Genomic DNA, 19,044 nt, shown 5'->3' on the forward strand with positions numbered 1-19,044 from the left:
TTAGCTTTGCAAAGCTTGACAAAGTTTATCAGTGTTCTCCATAGTTTCCTTCTCAAGATGCAAGATGAAAACAAATTCAAATGAAGTTAAACCTTCATAAGCTAACTCTCCTTCTGCCCAATTTTCTCCATCAATTGCACCATCAATTATATTTTGTAAAACTTCAACATTTGAACTAAACATCCTTAATAAGCTAGAAACTGATCTAAAATGTGAACTCCAACGTGTTTCTCCAGGTCGTTGTAAAGTGCCAATTTGATTAAGTCCACTTCCAGTCTCAAGCTCTTCAAGATCAATCAAACGTGCTATTTCATTAGCATTGGCAACTTTCAATTGCTCATTGCGCTTGCATGAAACACTAACAATTTTGATTAGAAAAAGCAATGTAAGAAAAAAATGACTAATGGGAACAACTTGTTTTGATGCTTTTACTAATGCCAATTGTAAGCGATGTGCAAAACAATGGATATAGTAAGCATATGGGCAATCATTCAAAATCAAAGCTTGTAATCCATTCCACATACCTCGCATGTTGCTTGCTCCATCATATCCTTGCCCTCGAATATTTTGTATATCTAAGCAATATTGAGATAACAAAGAATATATCCCCTTCTTTAGAGTCAAAGCTGCAGTGTCAACAACATGAATAAGCCCAAAAAAACGTTCTTTCACAAAGCCTTCTGCATCAACATATCTAAACACCACAGCCATTTGCTCTTTCATGGACTCATCACGAGCTTCATCAACCATTATGCAAAACTTTGTATCACCAATTTCTTCTCGAATGGCCTTCTTCACTTTGGCTGAGAAAACATGTAGAATTTCCTTTTGAATCCTAGGTGATGTGTAGGTTGCATTTTTTGAAGCTTTTTCTATTATTTCAGCAACCTTCTCATTCCAAAAAGTCACAATACCCAATGATTCATGAAAGTTCCCATGATTTAATGAACTAAAACTTTCATCTCGACCTTTAAAAGCTATAGCTTGAAAGGCAAGATATCGCACAATAAAAATTGTGGCCTTCAATTGCAACCGATTATTTGCAATTTGTTCAGTAGTGAAATGATCAACTACCCTTTGCAAATGTTGCGATTGGTTCATCAAATCCTTACACATTTGGTCAGCAACTCTATGAGCTGAGTTAGGATCTTTTCCTATATGAACTTGAAAAGAACAATCTTTGCCCCCAACCTTTTTCCAATTTCTAAATCCACCAACAATAAATGTATTTTGTCCCACAATCACATTTGGATTATGAAAGACAAAGCAGGGTAGACAATAAGCTGCATCTGTTGTAGGAGAATATTCAAGCCATTTTGAATTATTTCTATACCAAGAAGCTTGAAAGCTACGATTGTGCTTTCCACTTTTTTTGAATGTCTCTAGAGGAGGTTGGTGTGGACCTTTTTTAATGTAAGCCCGTCGAATTTCATCACGTTGGTTAACATGATATTCCCATATTTGTTTGCGTGTTCCGGGATCATAATCCAAAGAATCAAGGTCAATTCTTTGAAATTGTGTTTGAGAGATTGGAACATCCGCATTTTCCGGAATTGGAACATCCGCATTTTCCGGAATTGGAATAGCAACATTAGTTATTGGCAATTCCACGTTGACTTCAGAAGAATTTGAAGTTGAACCTTTTCTTTTGAAAAAATCAAGCATTGTAGTTGATTTTTTCATGATCTACAAATAAAATAAAAATTATATAAGAATTACCGTTATTTTTTTTAAATTTGTGTGATAATTTCTTATATTATATGATTTATTTTTTTTCTTTTTGTCTTTTGTCTGCCTTTAATATCTTTGTTTTTAAACTGCCTTTATTTATGTCTCTGTGTTGTCTCTTCCTTTATTTATATCTTTTATGTTTTTTGTATCTTTGTATTGTTTCTTGTCTTCATCTTCCTAATTCTGACCCACTAATCCAAATATCTAATGAATCCCACTACAGACAGTCAAGCACTATTAACAAAAACTTTTCTTAACTTTACCCTTTTTTTTTGTTTTTTTGTTTTCTCCCCTGTCGCTTGTCTTTGCCCAAACAGCAACTCCACACCACTTTTCCCTATTCCCTATTATTATGTCCAACTAATGTCCAACTACCGGTCAACAAAGAAAAAACCATCTGACTGTCACTACAATCTCTACTCTCTCTATCTATCTCTTTTATCTATATAATGCAAGGCAGCAAGAGCCACAAACACAGAGTCACAAAGCCAAAAACCCAAAAAAAAAAAAAAAAAACACACAAACAGTTCAGTTCAGTTTAGCTGCAGCACAAGCACCAAATCACCAAATCAGTTCAGTAACTTCAATTCATCAGTAAAAACACAAACAAGAAACACTCAAACACCACAAGCACAGTTTCTTTGATTCTCAGAATCTCAGATCACAGATTCACAAGGTTTTGAAATTTGAAGGAAAAGATAAGAGTTAAAGAGTAAATACCTGTGATTCTGTGAAGGCTCGAAGCTGGGCTGGGCAAATCAGGAAACGGCAACCGGCGGCAGCGGCGGCAAGTGGATCTCGTCTCGCGTGGCGGCATGGGTCTCGCTTGAAGCTGGGTTCGCACTTCGCACTCTCTCGCTCTCGTCTCGCTCTCTGTCTCTCTCCGTCACGGCGTCACGGCGACATCGCTGCCTCTCTGTCTCTCTCTGTCTCGCTCGTAGCTCTCGCCTCTTGATCTCTCACTTTCCTTTCTTTCTTTTTTTCTTTTTTTTTCCTTTGGTTTTTGCTTTCTCCGTTTGGTTTTGGACTGCTGAGGGCTGAGATTTTTTCTTTTTTTTTTTTATTGTGGATTGACATGGGTTATGGGCTCTGCTCTGAGCTGGCCGAATGATGGGCTAGGGGAAGGGGGGCCGGAGCAAAAATTTCAGGGGGGCCCAAGCCCCCTTTTTTTTTTTTTGAAAAATTTTACTTGCTAAAATTTTTTTTTTTTGGGCCCAGGGGGGGCCCGGGCCCCCTTAGCCTTGTACCTGGGTCCGTCCCTGGTTATCATCCATCCTAGATCACCCAATCAAGGGGCATGTACAGTTTCGTGCCTAGGAGTTTGTTGCTTAAGTTAGTATGCGACACTCCTGATTCGAATAGAAACTGGAAGGGTCATTATTTTTTCATTCAAAGGGATGACTGGAAGTGTCATCCCGGTGATCAGGAGTATATGCGAGTGGAAAAAACTTGGGGTATAATGCCCCCGTCTGGTATGTATCCATCTGTCTCAAGTCTTCATTTACTACTATTTATTTCGTCTGATATTCTAACCGTCTCTGTTTCCTGCTCAGGATCGTCCAAAAGTCACCCTTGAAGAGTGGAGCTTTTTGGAATGGATCTTTATGACCACTAAGCTATCGGAGAGATCGTGGTCGAAGTTGGTTACCTTGGATACCCTCCACTGGTACTGCGACGGTCCTAAACCAACTAAGGTTACCCGTTGTTACAATACACAAGTCCGTTAACGTAAGTCTGTTGCCTAATATTTGCCTTTTTTTCATTTTAGTAGCTTATCTTTTAACCCATCCATTTTTAAGTAGAAATGGATGATAGTAAGAGGAGAGCCTTCATTAAGCAACAGGTCGCTGCTAGGAAGAAGCTAGAGGATAACCCATCCACCAAGAGAAAACCGTCAGAAAAGGTGGACCGTCCACCTAAAAAACCAAAGGTTGGGTCGGGGTCTACTGTAGGTGAGACCCCTACCATCAGTAAGTTGCCCCTAAACCTGATCTAGATAAAGGGAAAGAACTAATGAAGGGCCAGGTTCCTACCACTGAGGAGCACCCTGTTCTTCTTCGTGAAGACTCAAGCATGCCCTTAAGCTGCTCTCGTCCAATATCAAGGACGATGACTATTCAGACTTGGGCAATTATGTTACAGAGGCCATAAGGGAAACAGACCTTTTTAGTTTGGCACAAGTACGTCTATTTGTCCACTTGTGTTTGTTTTGCTCTAATGCTGTCTTGTCTAAACTTTTTTGTTGATTTCTGCAAGGGGTGGTTATGATGAAGGGGCTGATGAATCGCAATATATCTTGTGAGAGGGTCCTGAGTCGTTTGAGGGAGAAGCTAGGCCCTAAGGAGATGGAGGTACAAGAGTTGTTGGCCTGGAGGGACATCCAAGTAGGAAAGCTTGATTGACCAAACAGCTCCTATCGGAGTCAGAGGCATAAGTTGAAGCACTGAAGAAAATTTTGAAGGACAAAGATGGCGAGATTATGGAGGTAAAGGATCAACTCCGTCAGGAAAAAGAGGACGCGATTAAGGAATATCGTGATTCTGACGACCTTCTAAGGGAGCTCGGCAGCTCCTTTGCTAACGGTTTTGATGACTGCATCTGGAAAGTCAAAGCATTTTTTCTGGACTTGGACCTTTCTCGCATCTTAATTGACACTGAAGGCCAGACTCCCGCCCGTCCAGCTGATTCGGAAGGAACAGACAAGCTCTATGCTGAGGACGTAACCATCAACCTTCAGGGTGATGGGGAGGCCGTTTTTGGTGACCAAGAGAAATCCATTGAAGATGGTACACGTCAACCTGAAGATGTGCAGATTATGGAAGAGAAGAACGAAGAGACCCCTACCATCCAGCAGTAATTTTCACTTTTTTTCTTTTTACTTAGCTTTTTTTGTTGTTGTTGTTGTTGTTGTTGTTGTTGTTGTTGTTGTTGTTGTTGTTTAAGTGTAAAGATCTTTTGGAAGAACAGTATTATGCTTAATTTAACCGTCACCTATTACTTTGGCATGTAGACATTTCCCTTTATGGGTTTTTACAATATTTTGATTAGATGCTTAATAATATAGATATTTGTGCAAGACATCCGTTTATTTTGGATTTAATATCTGCAAACCAACTCTCGGGATGAACCCTCTTGTGAACTTTAATAAATACAAGTCGTTGGTTAGAATGAGTCAGTCTATTTTGCAGACTACACATTATAAGTCAATCATTGAGCCCACTCATCTTTTAACGATGAAATCTATCCACTTTGTGGACTTGAACGCATCCACTTTATGGACTTGTTATAAGTCATCTCTTAAAGATGGAACTCATCCACTTTGTGGACTGGATAGACTTGAATCCATCCACTTTATGGACTTGTCATAAGTCATCTTTTAAGGATGAAACCCGTCCACTTTGTGGACTGGATAAACTTGAATTATCCCTATGGGATGAACCCATCCACTTTTTTGGACTCGTTTAAATATAAATTATTTCTTCAAGAGAAGTCCGTCCACTATGTGGATTGGGTAGACTTGAGCCATCATTTTGGGATGAACCCGTCCACTTTATGGACTTGTTTAAATATAAGTTATCTCTTCAAGATAAATTCGTCCATTTTGTAGATCGGGTAAACTTGAGCCATCCCTTTGGGATGTACCCGTCCACTTTATGGACTTGTTAAACAAGAGTCATCCCTTTGGGAGGAACCCGTCCTTTTTATGGCTTAATGATCATGTAGAAATGTAGATAGCATACAGATGGCATTTCTGAATAACTCCTTTTATTGTGATAAATATGCGCATAGAAATTATCTTTTAAAAAACAAAAAATCTGCCCTTTAGGCTTAAAAGGAATAAAAATTTAACTAAAAATCAATAAACTAGAAATGAAAAGTATTGTTGTCCATGCTATTATTTACTGGTAGTACTTCTTGAGGTGCTCCACATTCTAGGGGTGGTGTAACTTCTGCTCGTCCAGTGTCTCCAGGTGGTAAGTCTCGTTCCTATGCCATGATGCGATCCTATAAGGTCCTTCCCAATTAGGTCCTAGCTTCCCCTGTGAGGTGTCTTTCATTGCACCTGTTACACTTTTCAGGACTAGATTTCCAACTTGAAAGTCCCTACATCTGACCTTGGAGTTGTAGTGCTTGGCCATGAGATATTGGTATCATGCTATCCTTTGCTTAGCCATTGCTCTGACCTTGTCCACCAGATCAAGCTGCAGGCGCATTATTTTGTTATTTCTATCCTCGTCATAGTTTCCTACTCTGTAACTTGTGAGCCCTACTTTAGCTGGAATGACTGCGTCGCTTCCATATGCTAGTTGAAACGGTGTCTCTCCTATAGGTGTCCCTATTGTCATCCTGTACGCCCAAAAGACACTTGGCAATTCCTCCAACCATATACCCTTTGCCCCCTCGAGTCGGGTCTTGATGATTTTAAGCAAGGATCGGTTCGTGACTTCAACTTGTCCATTGGCTTGAGGGTGGGTAGGAGATGAGTAGTGATTCTTGATTCTTAGTTGTGAGCAAAAGTCTCTGAATGTGTAATTGTCAAACTGCTTCCCGTTGTTTGAGACTAGCACTCTCGGTATACCGTACCTGCAGACGATGTTCTTTCATTCGAAGCTTCGCACATTTTTCTCCGTGATGGTGGCCAGTGCTTTGGCTTCCACCCACTTGGTGATGTAGTCTATACCAACCACTAGAAATTTCAGCTGTTGAATTTCCATCGAGAACGGACCCATGATGTCCAATCCCCATTGCGCGAAAGGCCAGGGTGCTGTCATGGGAGTGAATTCTTCTAACGGCCACTGGATGAGGTTGGCAAACCTTTGGCATTTGTAACATGTTTTGACATAAGCAATGGCATCCTTCTGTATGGTAGGCCAATAGTATCCTGCCCAGATGAGTTTGTGCACTAATGATCGTGACCCAAAATGTTTCCTGCAGATTCCTCCGTGGACTTCTCGCATGACATAGTCTGCTTCTTCGGGGATGAGACACCTCAGATACGGTCCGGAGAAACCCCTTTTGTATGGAACATCTTTAATTAGAACAAAACGTGCTGCTTGTACCTTCAACTTCCTTGCAGCTTCTTTATCGTCAGGCAACATGCTGTCCTTTATGTAGGAGGTTATTGGTGTCGTCCAATAGTTCCTAGGACCTATTTCCTGCACATTGATGATGTCTATTAATGGTGAGGTTTGAACGAAGGATAGTACCTGACTAGGGATGAGTATGTACTTTGCTGATGCAGCTTTAGCAAGATGGTCGGCATTCTCATTCTTCTCTTTTGGTATCTGAAAAAATTTCACTTGGAGGTCGCTTACCCGATTCTTCACTTGCTCAAGGTACTTTTTCATCCGTTCGTTCTTATAGTCATAGTCGCCATTAACTTGATTGGTCACTACCTAGGAATCGCAGTACAAGACCATATTTACAGCTCTTGCTGCTTTTGTGAGATCCAGCCCCGCTATCAAGGCTTCATACTCTGCCTCGTTATTGGTCGTAGGGAAATAAAGACAGACCATGCATTCGACCTTATCCCCTTCTGGGTTGTGGAGTACCACTACCCTACCTGCTTGCTTGTTGGAAGATCCGTCCGTGTGGATGCTCCATTGTGGGCTCGATTCTGCCCCCTAGCCTTCCATGAGAGCGAACTTTGTAATGAAGTCAGTGATCACTTGCCCCTTTATGGCCGTACGTGGTTGATACTGTATGTTAAACTTTCTCAACTTAATCGTCTACAACGACATCTATCTGGCAGCTTCAGGGCTACTCAATGCCCTTCGTAAGGGCTTGTCTATCAGGACGATCACAGTGTGTGCCTGAAAATATGACTTTAGCTTTCTCACTGCAGTTACTAAGGTGAAAGTGAGTTTTTCCATTGGGGGGTATCTTTCTTCTGCTCCTCAGAATGCTTGGCTTGTGAAGTACACAGGTTTCTACACCTTGTTCTCTTCTCTGACTAAAGCCACATTGACAGCGGCTAGGGAGACAGCTAGGTATAGGAACAATTCTTCCCCTAGCTTGGACGAGTTGAGTAGTAGCAGGGAAGAAAGATAGGCTTTCGAGTCTTCGAATGCTTGTTAACACTCAGTCATCCATTCAAAGGACTTTTCAAGGTGCGAAAGAAGGGCAGGCACTTATCCGTTACTCTTGAGACCAACCCATTCAGTGCAGCTATCTTACCATTCAGGCTCTATACCTCTTTGACAGTCTTTGGCGGGGTTAACTCCATTATAGCATGTATCTTATTTGGGTTATCCTCAATACCTCTTTGGGATACCATGAACCCTAGGAATTTTCCTGCCGTCACCCCGAACGCACACTTGCTTGGATTCAGTTTCATGTTATAGGACTGAAGGTTGTCAAAGGTCGTTCAAATGGTCGTCCTCCCGTATGCTTTTTACCAACATGTCGTCCACATAAACTTGCACATTCCTCCCAATATGATATGCGAACATTTTGTTCATCAGCCTTTGATATGTGACTCCTACGTTCTTAAGTCCGAAATGCATTACTTTGTAACAGAAGAGACCCTAGCCGGTGACAAATGAAGTCTTCTCTTGATCGGCCTCATCTAGCTTGATTTGGTTGTAACCAGAGAATGCGCCCATAAAACTTAGTAGTTGGTGTCATGTTGATGAGTCCACCAAGATGTCAATCCGCGGGAGAGGATAACTATCCTTTGGGCAGGCCCTATTTAGGTCCATAAAGTCCACGCACATCCTTCACTTTCCATTGGCTTTTTTGACTATCACAATGTTGGCTAGCCAGTCGAGGTAGTACACTTCTTGTATGAAGTTTACTTCCTGTAAATTGTGCACCTCATCTGCTATGGCTTTGTCTCGCTTTTGCATGAACACCCATTTTTTCTGCTGGATGGGTGGGAAAGAGGATGATACGTTCAACTTATGGACTATGATTGACAGATCAATTCTGAGCATGTCCTTATGGCTCCAGGTGAACACATCCTAGTTTTCCCTTAAGAATGTTGTAAGCGCCTGACGGGCTGGTAAGCTAGCCATAGTGCCGATCCTGATTGTTTGTTCAGGCCTAGAATCGTCAAGGAGTACTTCTTCTAGTCCTTCCACCGGTTCTACCACCGTCCACTGTTCCTCTATACACATAGTCTACAAATGATCATCCATTTTCAACATAGCAATGTAGCATTTAGTGCCGCCACTTGATCTCCTCTTACTTCTCCCACTTCATACTCGGTGAAGAACTTGATCATCAAATGGTAAGTTGAAGTTACGGCCTTCTATGAATTCAAAGTGGGGTGACCCAATATGGCATTGTAAGTGGATGAACAATCAACAACCAGGAACATGTCATCCTTGGGATTTGCTGTGGGTAATCTTCAACTGTTATTGGCAGAGTGACTACTCCTAGGGGGTGTACCCTTGTCCCTCCAAATCCGACGAGTGGTGTGTTAACTGGAATCAGCCGTTCTTTATCAATCCTCATCTGCTGGAATACTGGGTAGTAGAGGATGTTAGCAGAGCTCCCATTATCCACAAGGACTTTGTGGGTGTTGTAGTCCCCCACTCGTATGCTAACCATGAGCGGATCATCATGTAAGTGAGGGAGACGCCTGACATCTTCCTTTATGAATCCAATTACAGGGTTGTTGATCCACGCCATCTTCAGGACGAAGCTAGTCAACTGGACGTTTTGAACCATCCGTAGGTAGGTCTTGCGATCATCCTTATGTCTCCTAGTAGGGGTTAGGATGCTCGTTTTCTCTCTAGGCAGGCTGTTCTTGATGCTGGTTCATCCCTTCCTTACCAATGAACCTCTATAACTTCCCTTGCCTGATAAGAGCTTCTATCTGTTTCTTTAAGTCATAGTAGTCGGATGTATCATGACCATGATCGTGGTGGAAATGGAAGTACTTGTCTCTAGACCTCTTGCTAAGGTCTCCTTTCAACTTGCCAGGGGGCTCCTTCATCCTTGATCTGTATCAGGACTTGATCAATTGGGGTGTTTAGAGGGATGAAGCTTGTGAATCTTCTAATGGGAGGCTTGAAGTGTCTATCTTCCCTTCTATCCCCTATCCTGGCTATCTTTTGCCTCCTTTCCTGCCGTGCGTCCTCTTGTTTTTCTCTCTTCTTAGGTTTCTCTTCATGAGCCAGTAGGGCGTCCTCTACGTTCATATACTTAGTAGCCCTGTAGAGTACATCTGACATAGTTTTTAGGTCATTTTTGTATAAAGGGAATAAAAACTTACCCTTTTGTAGCCCATTTGTAAATGCAAACATGAGTATCTTGTCACCAACTTCAACGATTGAGAGGGCCTCTTTGTTAAAGAGGGCTATGTAAGACCTCAGTGTCTAATCTTCCCGTTACTTAATGCTTATTAGGCATGTAGTGGACTTCTTATACCTGTGTCCCCCGATAAAGTGAGAGGCAAACTCTGCGCTTAACTCCTTAAAGGTACTAATGGAGTTAGGTATTAGCCTGCTGAACCAAACTCTTGTAGGGCGTTTCACCGTAGTGGGGAAGGCCCTGCATATGATCTCGTCTGCCGCTTCTTATAGGTGCATTAGGGTCTTGAAAGACTCTAGGTGATCCTTAGATCCGTCGTAGCTCTCCACCTGCAGCATACAGAACTTCGGTGGAAGGGGAAATGAAGTGATGGGTGCGGTGAATGGTGAGTCAGTTCGATGGACCAAGTCATCGAGATCGCTAAACACCCGTCCTCTAAAGGCATTCATCATGAAGTCCATCCGTTCCTTCATCATCTATATCTCTATGACTATGTGAGGTGGAGTTATATCCGCGGCGGATGAATGGTTTGTGTCCTATCGCTTTGGGCTGCTTAGGGCGTTGCTACCCTCCAGCCCTTCTTGATCCTTTCGCTCAACACTAGTGCCTTCTTGGTCCTCCTCTTGAGTGTTAAGCCCTGCATTCTTTTGGCGCAGTTGTTCCTCTAGATCATGGTTTTGCTTGGTGAGGCATTCCACCACTGTCGCAAGAGTTTGAACCTATCTCTCGAGGGCCGTGGTGCGTGGTTTGTCACCTTAATGGTTTATGGTGGTTGCCATCGAACGAGTAAGTACCATGCAACTCTTTGTCCAGGAAGCGTTAAGTATGGCTTACTTCCTATCTTTCCCCACAAACGGTGCCAACTGATGATGCCGAAAATCGTCAGTAAGTCACACAGTCCTCACGTGCTTAAGACAACACCTGCACAACACGAAACAAGAAGATCGTAGGAGAGTACCGATGTGGTACCGGCCAAAGACCCTCCGTAGGTCAAGTTAGAGAACTTTTTACAACTCTAGAGTGCTAGAGCTAGGAAAAATTATGTGTACCTTGGTTTGGGAGTGCTTTGGGGTTTTTATAATAGTGTAGAACCAACTTTTTCCTTTCTTGGGGAGGAGGAACTTTTCCTTATAAGGAAGATCCTCATAAAAGTACGTATTTTATAGGATCCTTTCCATATAGCGATTTTGTTGATTAGGTTTAATCGTGAGGCGCAAGGTATTTCCTTTTGAAGTTTCTTGAGGACTACTTAAACCATGTGGATGCCACGTGACCTTATCACCGTCCACTTTGTATCCGTCCGCTTTCTCATCTGTTCGCCATGGACGGTCCATCCTCTTGGGTACATGCTCCCTTCTTCTTCCATCATCTTGATCACGAGCTAAAAGTACCGTTGCTCGTGGCTGGTTTAGTAGAATGAGACCATCTTCATCCATTTTACCCTCTTTAAACACAATTTTGCATAATCTTAAATGAAATTCATTTGACGAATTTTTTTTATGGGAACACTAAACTTTAGTTAGAAATTTGGTCAACCTAATTTCTGTAAAAAAATCCAACGAAGTCACAAAAAAGGCATTTTCACTTGCTTTCTTATTGTTTTTTGCACTCTATTTTTTTTAAGAGATACTAGCACTATATCACTTCCAAAGTGAGATCAAACAACATTCTTCCACTTCTAAAGTGGGTTACAACCTACTTGGATATACAAAATATCATATTTTGGTCATTTTATAAGTTTTAGGTGTATCTTAGACATTTTATAATATTAGGGTATTGTATGTTATACACAATGATATTTTTTTTAAATTACTATAAAATTTGTAATTAATTCTAGGAATGTTATGACCTTGGAATTGGAAATAATATCAACTAAATATAGATATTTTACTTTCTTGAAAGATGAACATCATTGACGAACCAAAAGTCGTAATCTAATAAATCTAATATTTATTGGTTTTACTAATATGCGCCCTTAGGGCATACATTAATAAAAAATTTTAGGAAATTTTTTATGGAAAAATGAGAAAGTGATTTACTATTTTGAAAGTTTTTTTAATTCCACATAAAAACTTTCCCAAAATAGATGATTAATGTATGCCTTAAGGGTATACATTAACCGGACTCATATATTATTTAATGCATCAAAGAGTCTAAGAATCTAACATTTGGCAAAACCAAACACCTAACACCACCCAAAAAAGAGTTTGAAAGCTAAATTGACGTTTTTTGGTATTTCCAAATATTTAGGATTCAACTCATCTCTCTTCTATTGTAAGTTGTGATTATCAAAGTTATTTCTATATATAAAAAGAGCGAATGTGTGTCATCTACATTAATTTAGTTTGTTCAAGTATTGTCTTATTTGGTAGCCAAAATAGTGTGTTTTGGTGAGGAAAAGCAAAACCGTTTCAAGTGAAAAACCAAAATAAAACTTGAAAAGAGAGAGAGGACAGACTACAGAGAGTGGTTGGGAGAAATGGGTTTCTTGTGCGGTTAAGTCAGGAGAAAAAAAGGCAGTAAAAGGAACCTTTCAGAAGGGGGATTTGTTTGATTTTGTTTATTTAGCCATTAAAGGAGATCGACATGAAAGAGGGGGCTTTGCTTCTTTAGTCAAAATTCTTTTCTTTGCCAAAATCTCTCTCAAATCCTTCCATCATCATTTTATTTTCATATTATGAATATTTTTTATCTTTAAAATAGAAACCTTTAATTGTATATCAGTGTGCTCTGTAATCAACTTCGAAATGGCCAACAATAATATAAAGGGTTTGTTTCTTTGTTTGTTCTTTGTATATTTGTAATTTCCTTCTCTCTCTTTTTAATCATTTTTTTTTTCCTTCTCTCATTTCATTCATTCACTAACATGTAAAGAATCTTGGTACAAAGCCTCCACCGCAGGTGGTGGTGAGTCCTCTAACCAATAGACTACATCACTAATATTTTTTGCATACTTTGCTAAAGAATGCGCAACCATATTCCCCCCTCTCTTAATACAACTTATTGAAACCAGCTGCATCCCATTTAGATAAGCACAAATATCCTCATATACATGCCCAAGCAAGGAATTATGGTAAGACAAACCCGAGATGGCTTTCATTACTGTGCTGTTATCACCCTCAATTACAAGCTCTAAAAATCCAGCTTCTAAGGCAAAAACAACTGCTTGTCGACACGCCAAAGCTTCTGCCTCTTCACTATTTCTCACATAGGGCCCTTTAGCTGACATTCCAGCCATTACTTGCCCCTGTGCATTTCAGATTATTGCTCCAATACCAGAACTTTGCTGCTCCGTGAACACAGCTGCGTCAAAATTCAACTTATACATAGTCTGAGGTGGAGGCTTCCAATGGTGTCCGTTTGAAGTTGTATTCGAAACAACCAGTTGCTCTTGCGCCTTTCTGAACTCGTCCAAGTAGTCTGTTGCACGTCTGTTCAGCCAGCAAGGATTCTTTATCTGTCCTCCATGCACCATCGTGTTCCTCTGATTCCACACAGTCCAAGCTTGCACCACAAAAAGCTCTAGCCCAGCTGCATCAAGTCTATTCATCAAAGCCTCAAAAAGCTGCATAAAATCATGAAAGTTAGTAGCACATTTCTGCATCATAGTGGAACTGCCAGCCCACACATCTTGGGCTGCTGGACATTCCCAAAGAGCATGAATCACGGTCTCTGGAGCTCACTGACAGCAAAGGCAGAAATTCTCTCTGATAATATTTCTTTTGGCCAAATTTACTCGGGTTGGCAGTATCTCATGACAAGCCCTCCACACAAATACCTTCACTTTGTTAGGCACCCTTACTCTCCACAATTTCTTCCATAGTTGCTGCCCAGAACTTGTTGAACTTTCAGCCCATTCTCTAAGCACTTTTCTAGCCACATGATACCCGGATCTAACAGTGTAAATACCTTCTTTATTATGCAACCACACCACAACATCATTCACACGCCTATGGCTTAAGGGAATTTTACATATCGCCTCCGCATCCTCTCTATTAAATAGTGTCATGATGGTATCTCTCCTCCACCCATGTAATTCCAAATCTATAAGATCCGAAACCCTCCAATCCTCGACACCCTCATGAACCGGATGCAGCACCCTATTTGATGGGTAATTAGGAATCCATTTATCCATCAAAACTTTTATAGATTCACCATTTCCCACACGCCAACAAGATCCACTTCTCAAAATTGGCATGGCAGCCATAATGCTTCTCCATACATATGAACAATTGGGAGACGCAACAGCATCCAAAAAGTGGCATCTCGGAAAGTATCTAGCTTTGAAACATTTGAAGAAGAGAGAATTTTGGTCCTGCATTAACCTCCAGCCTTGTTTAGCTAGCATAGCATGATTGAACAACCTCAAATCCTGAAATCCCATCCCTCCATCCGCCTTTGGTTGAGTTAGGCTACCCCAATTCTTCCAATGAATCTTTCTTCCATTACCCACTTGTCCCCACCAAAATCTAGCACACAAAGCATTCAGTTCCTCACACAATTTAACTGGCAACTGGAAAACCCCCATTGTATATGTAGGAATTGCTTGTATAACTGCCTTTATTAATACTTCCTTGCCTGCTCTTGACAATATCATGCCCTTCCACCCTTGTAATTTTTTCCAAACTCTATCCTTTAGATAGGAAAAAGTTTGATACTTTGCCCTTCCCACCAGTGTAGGTAGCCCCAAATATGATTCAAATCTGTCCACCACCTTCACCCCTAACAATGACACAATCTCTGCTTTTTTCCCTTCTTGAGTGTTACTGCTGAAATAGATCGAGGATTTCTCCATATTAATGCATTGACCAGAAGCATTAGCACATGTCTGTAAAACTTCATTAATCACTCCAACCTCTCCACTAGTAGCTCGACAAAAAATTATTGAATCATCAGCAAACATTAAATTTGATACTCTAGGCGCCCTACGACATATAGAAGCTCCCCTGATACGCCCTTCCAGCTCTGCTTTCTCTAATAATGAAGTGAAGCCTTCTGCACATAATAAGAACAGGTATGGGGAAGGGGGATCCCCTTGCCGGATTCCTCTAGTTGGCCGGATATCTCCATATTCTTTTCCATTAATGAGAATGGAAAATGAGGGAGTAGTTACACACCCCATCACCCACTGAATCCATATGTCTGGAAATCCCAATTTAATCATCATGCCTTCTAGAAAATTCCACTCAACACGGTCATATGCTTTACTGATGTCAAGCTTTAATGCCAATGATCCTGTTTTTCCTTTTTTTCGAGAATGCATAGAATGTAAAACTTCATAAACCACCAGCACATTGTCAGTAATAAGCCTTCCAGGCACAAAAGCACTCTGTGTAGGAGATATAACAAATGGTAGAATCTGTTTCAACCTGTTAGCCAGAACTTTGGAAATAATTTTATAAATTACATTGCACAAGCTAATTGGCCTAAAATCAGACATTCTCTCAGGAGATTTAATTTTAGGTATCAGAACAATATTAGTCTGGTTTATATCAGGCCCCATAACACCAGAATGTAAATAGTCTAACACTGCACTAACTACATTATCACCCACTATATGCCAAAACTTTTGGTAGAAAAGAGCATTCATACCATCAGGTCCAGGCGCCTTTGTTGGTCCCATTTGGAAAATCGCTATCTTAATTTCCTCAGCAGTAAAATCACTGGACAATATCTGTTCCATATCTGGGGTCACCTTATGCTCCACTGTGCTAAGACAATCAACAACCTGAGTACAAGTACCTGCATGAAACAAGTTCTCAAAATAATTTATTGCTACCTGAGAAATATCTTCCACCTCCTCCACCCAATCACCATAAGAATTTTTTACACCCTGAATATAGTTTCTCCTCCGCCGTTGTGACGCTTTAGAGTGAAAAAATTTTGTATTCTTGTCTCCATGCTTAAGCCAAGAAACTCTAGATCTCTGTGCCCAAAAAATCTCCTGCTTCATCAGTAAATCATCCAACTCCTTGCTCACCTCCAAGAATTCTGCCCTTGAAGCTTCCGTGGTCACCACCATGTTCAAATTTTCCAATCTTTTTTGGAGCTGTTTGATGTCTTCATTGTTCGGCCTAGCCTTAGAAAATCCCCAAGCTCGTAAGTGATCCCCACAATTTTGAATTTTGTGCTTGATATCTACCAACCCGTGCCCTCCATTATGCTCCAACGTCCATGCTTCTTTAACAATAGCCTCACATTCCTCCCAAAGCAGCCATGTTTCCTCAAACTTAAATCCTCTCCTTCCTTGTCTACTATTCTTCTCAAATTTCTGTGTGTGGAGAACAATTGGCAAGTGGTCTGAAGCATGAGGGGCCAAATGCACCACTGAACTCAGCTGAAATTTTTCTCTCCATTCCCTCGTTGCAACAGCTCTGTCTAACTGGATTCTGGTGTTTGCCTCTCCTGGTCGCTTATTATTCCAAGTATAAGGATATCCCTTAAAGCCCAAATCCTCCAAATGACACTCCTCCATTGTAGCCCGAAAATCTTCAACTTGGCTTACTTGTGCTGGCCGTTTACTGAGCTTTTCAGAAGATTGGAGAAAAGCATTAAAATCTCCGATACATAACCAATGACCCTCTACAAAAGACTTTAAATGGTTTAGTAACTACCAAGACTTATGTTTTTGCTGCGCTTCCGGCCATCCATAAAAGCATGTCAACCACCACTCAAACCCGTCTTCCTCCTTCACTTTTGTCAGCACATGATTATTGGTGAAATTGATCAAGTCCATCCTAATATCATCCTTCCACAATAAAGCCAACCCTCCACCCGAATCAGGTTTCTTCACAATGATTTTATTTTGATAAGGCAATTCACCATACAAATTTTCAAAACCCTCCTTATCTAGTCGTGTTTCCATAAGAAAACACACATTGGGAGCTTGTTCCCTCACAATCTTGCGAAGGCTACGACCTGTCCAAGGGTTCCCAAGCCCTTGGCAGTTCCAACTTAGCAGCTTCATTGCCTCCGGCAAGGGTGGTCAGCCACCCCCGCCGATTCACCGTCATTAATTCGACATAGTTTCTCCCGCTTCACTCTCTGTGCTTCCCCTTCTTCATCTGACATAGCAGCATCTGTTTTAGTAAAGCTTCCTCTCTTTCCAAGCAAAGAAGAATCCGTGGGCCTTATAATACTTCCAAGCCCATAATCCATCCTCATAATCCTGGTCCACGTTGACTTCAGTTTAGGCTGTGCTGTTCCATGTAGATTCGGCCTAATCTGCTCATCCACTATAATAGCATTATCTCTATCTGATTGTGACTTTGGACTCTCATCAGCTATTGCCATGGTTGTAGTTATAGAATTATTATCCATGTCCACCACTTCTTTATTCCCAGTAGCACTCCTCTGCTGAATATTCGGGTTCATCTCATGCACTTCAACATTATCCACATGATTTGAAGTATCCACTCCTAACTTCTCGGACTCCACCACCTGAATATTAGTATCCACTCCATGATTTTCGTTTGTACTCCTCATCCAGTCGTGCAAGTCAGGCTCCACCGTACTCTGTTGTGGCGGTGATCTTTGCCGGCCTCCAGTAACCTTTAGCCAATCTCCATATTGGTAGTCTACCTCCCCCCCCTGTTTTTCTGCTGCAAAATGGCTTGCACAGTGACGTAAGTCATGCCCAAGAATACCACAGTAATAACAAAAAACTGGTAACCTTTCATATTTAAATTTTACCCAAGTGCGTTCTCCATCTGAATCTTCAATGAATCCTCCCCGCCTCAATGGTTTAGAAACCGGTATTGCAACCCTCACCCTCATAAAATAATTCGGTGTATCATGTCCCCTCTGTTTCTCCACATCTTCCACCATACCCAGTCTACTGCCAACCGCTGCTGCCACTTGTGAAGACACCATATCAAATGGAGCCCCCCAAATTTGGATCCATAAGGATGCATGATCTAATTTGACATTACTCGCAGTCATCCCTTTATGCCATCGCTTGAGTAGAAGCAATTGGTTATCAAAACTCCACGGTCCCCCTTTCAATACACGGTTTAAATCAAAATCTGTTTGGAACTTGAACTGGAACAAATTTGATCCAACCTCAACAATCTTCAATTCAGTATTCATGCCCCATGCTTTCCGTATTGTACTCATAGCCGCCCTTTTGTTAAAAGCCCTGCACGTCAAAAATTTTCCAATGAGACTCAAATTGCAGCTCTCAATCTCGGCTAATCTACCCTCATCAGATATCACAATAATCTCTTCTTCCTCAGATGTTAGTTTCATGTTTTCCATGCTATCAATCACGTCGTCAGCCATTAGGAATCGAATAAAAAATTGTAAAAACGAGCCCTCAGTGTTAAAACTGAGGGAGGGAGAGTCTCGTTTTTACAAAACGAGAGAGAGAAGCTCCTATGTGAGAGGAGAGGCTAGGGTTTTTTTTAGACTAAAAACTGTAACATGTCATATAACTAAGTTTTTTTTTAATCATTTTATGTTCCTTGATCCAACGGTAACTCAGTATTTTCTAAGTGAACCAGGTTAGTGTTTTTGTTTTAATTTTTTAATTTTTATTTTTTATTATTTGCAGTGTAGCTTTACATTCTTAAATTTAAATTGTTCCCCCCCCCCTCCCAGCCTTTGAAAAAAAATTTCCTAGTATATATATTAGCTTTAAAAACTTAATTTTGGCTCTAAAATTAATATACTCCGCCCCCCCCCCCCGCCCCCACCAAAAAAAAAAAAACAATTTACAAGCTGACCCATGAAACTAAAAATGAAAAAAATTATCAAATCATCCCTCGTCTGGTTGTACCAAGAATATCAAGAAAATCATTTAGCTAAACATTTGGACAATTTACAAATCTAGACAATAAGGAAAATCTACAAAACAATTCACATATTCGGATAATAAAATAAAGCTTTGGACAAAGTCTAAGTAAAATATATAAATATATATATATATATATATATATATATTTATAACAAACCAATTATATATCCTAGCAAAACAAATCACAAAACCCAATAATCTTTACCCAATGTTTACTTCTAATTTGAGAGCTCTTTGTCCCTCTTAAATGACTCCACCCC

The 19,044-nt window shown here is 40.7% G+C and overlaps 2 protein-coding genes across 2 annotated transcripts; both read right to left on the reverse strand.

The window, feature by feature from the left end:
• Positions 1-2,548, reverse strand: LOC115961670 (zinc finger MYM-type protein 1-like). The gene is made up of 2 exons (XM_031080607.1): positions 2,452-2,548; positions 1-1,640 (listed from the first exon to the last, which is right to left on the reverse strand). Exons 1-2 carry the CDS (start codon positions 2,546-2,548, stop codon positions 1-3), a joined length of 1,737 nt encoding a protein of 578 aa, XP_030936467.1.
• A 14,405-nt stretch (positions 2,549-16,953) lies between these two features.
• On the reverse strand, positions 16,954-18,270 carry LOC115961671. Its single transcript, XM_031080608.1, has one exon. The coding sequence runs from the start codon at positions 18,268-18,270 to the stop codon at positions 16,954-16,956; it is 1,317 nt and encodes a 438-aa protein (XP_030936468.1).
• Between the last annotated feature and the right edge of the window lie 774 nt (positions 18,271-19,044).

This window comes from Quercus lobata, chromosome 9 (assembly GCF_001633185.2).
Source record: "Quercus lobata isolate SW786 chromosome 9, ValleyOak3.0 Primary Assembly, whole genome shotgun sequence".
NCBI classification, from domain to species: domain Eukaryota; kingdom Viridiplantae; phylum Streptophyta; class Magnoliopsida; order Fagales; family Fagaceae; genus Quercus; species Quercus lobata.